The 879-nt window shown below is 46.4% G+C and overlaps 1 protein-coding gene across 1 annotated transcript in view; it reads left to right on the top strand.

Annotated features, from left to right (window-relative positions):
* Positions 1–123: 123 nt before the first annotated feature.
* The window catches only part of LOC106875400 (cysteine-rich motor neuron 1 protein), a 40,372-nt gene continuing 39,616 nt past the window's right edge, over positions 124–879 (top strand). Inside the window, exon 1 of the mRNA XM_052967662.1 lies at positions 124–364. Within this exon, the coding sequence (XP_052823622.1) occupies positions 124–364 (241 nt within the window). The remainder of the gene's footprint in view (positions 365–879) is intronic.

Genomic DNA, 879 nt, shown 5'->3' on the forward strand with positions numbered 1-879 from the left:
GAAAGGGCGCGCGCCGGGGAAGCGGCCGTACGTGGCGGGAACAGCTCGCCTTTCGTTCTCGCTTCTGCTTCTGCTTCCGGCCCGACTAGCGAGCGCGCGCCGCTCGATCCTCCGTCTCCCGCAATGCCAGACCGTCATCGCTGCGACACGCCACGGAGCAGCCGACAGCTGCAGCAGCAGGGAACGCACCGTCCGCCGTTCGTGCGCACTCTTCTGCCTGCCGCCCTCGCCGTCGTTGCCTCCTCTTCCTCCTCCGTGGCGGCCGCCGCCGCCGCCGTCTACTTCTTCGGTCGGCGTTCGCTCTGTGGATCTCGTTTTCACAAAGGTGTCATTAATATCACATTTGAAAATCGAAACGAAAAGGGTTTGACATTTCGGACATAGTACTCTTCATCCAAAAACGAAAAGAAAGGAAGATAAAGAAGGAAGTTAGGAGCCGGGTGGGAGGCATAGGGAAATCAAGAAAGAAAAAAATCGGAGGAGGGAAAATGTGACGAAGGAAGGAAAGGGAACTGAGAAAGATGACCACCAGAACTCGGGTTCAAGTACAAAGCAGTCACGAAATTGCATTTGACCGATAACTGATGAGGATTTGGTGACCTGTGTTTGTTTTCCGTATATTTGTGCATCTATTGTGTTTTTTAACTGTTTACTATTATTATATATATATATATACATATGTATGCAAGTATGTATGGATATGTATGTATGTATGTATGTATGTATGTATGTATGTATGTATGTATGTACGTATGTATGTATGTATGCATGTATGTATGTATGTATGCATGTATTTACGTACATCAATTCGTAGTGGTATCAGTATGTGCGTTAGTGTTATATTCCAAACGCTATTTTTCTTTTCTTTTTTTTTTTTTT

This window comes from Octopus bimaculoides, chromosome 4, assembly GCF_001194135.2.
Source record: "Octopus bimaculoides isolate UCB-OBI-ISO-001 chromosome 4, ASM119413v2, whole genome shotgun sequence".
Classification (NCBI taxonomy): Eukaryota; Metazoa; Mollusca; class Cephalopoda; order Octopoda; family Octopodidae; genus Octopus; species Octopus bimaculoides.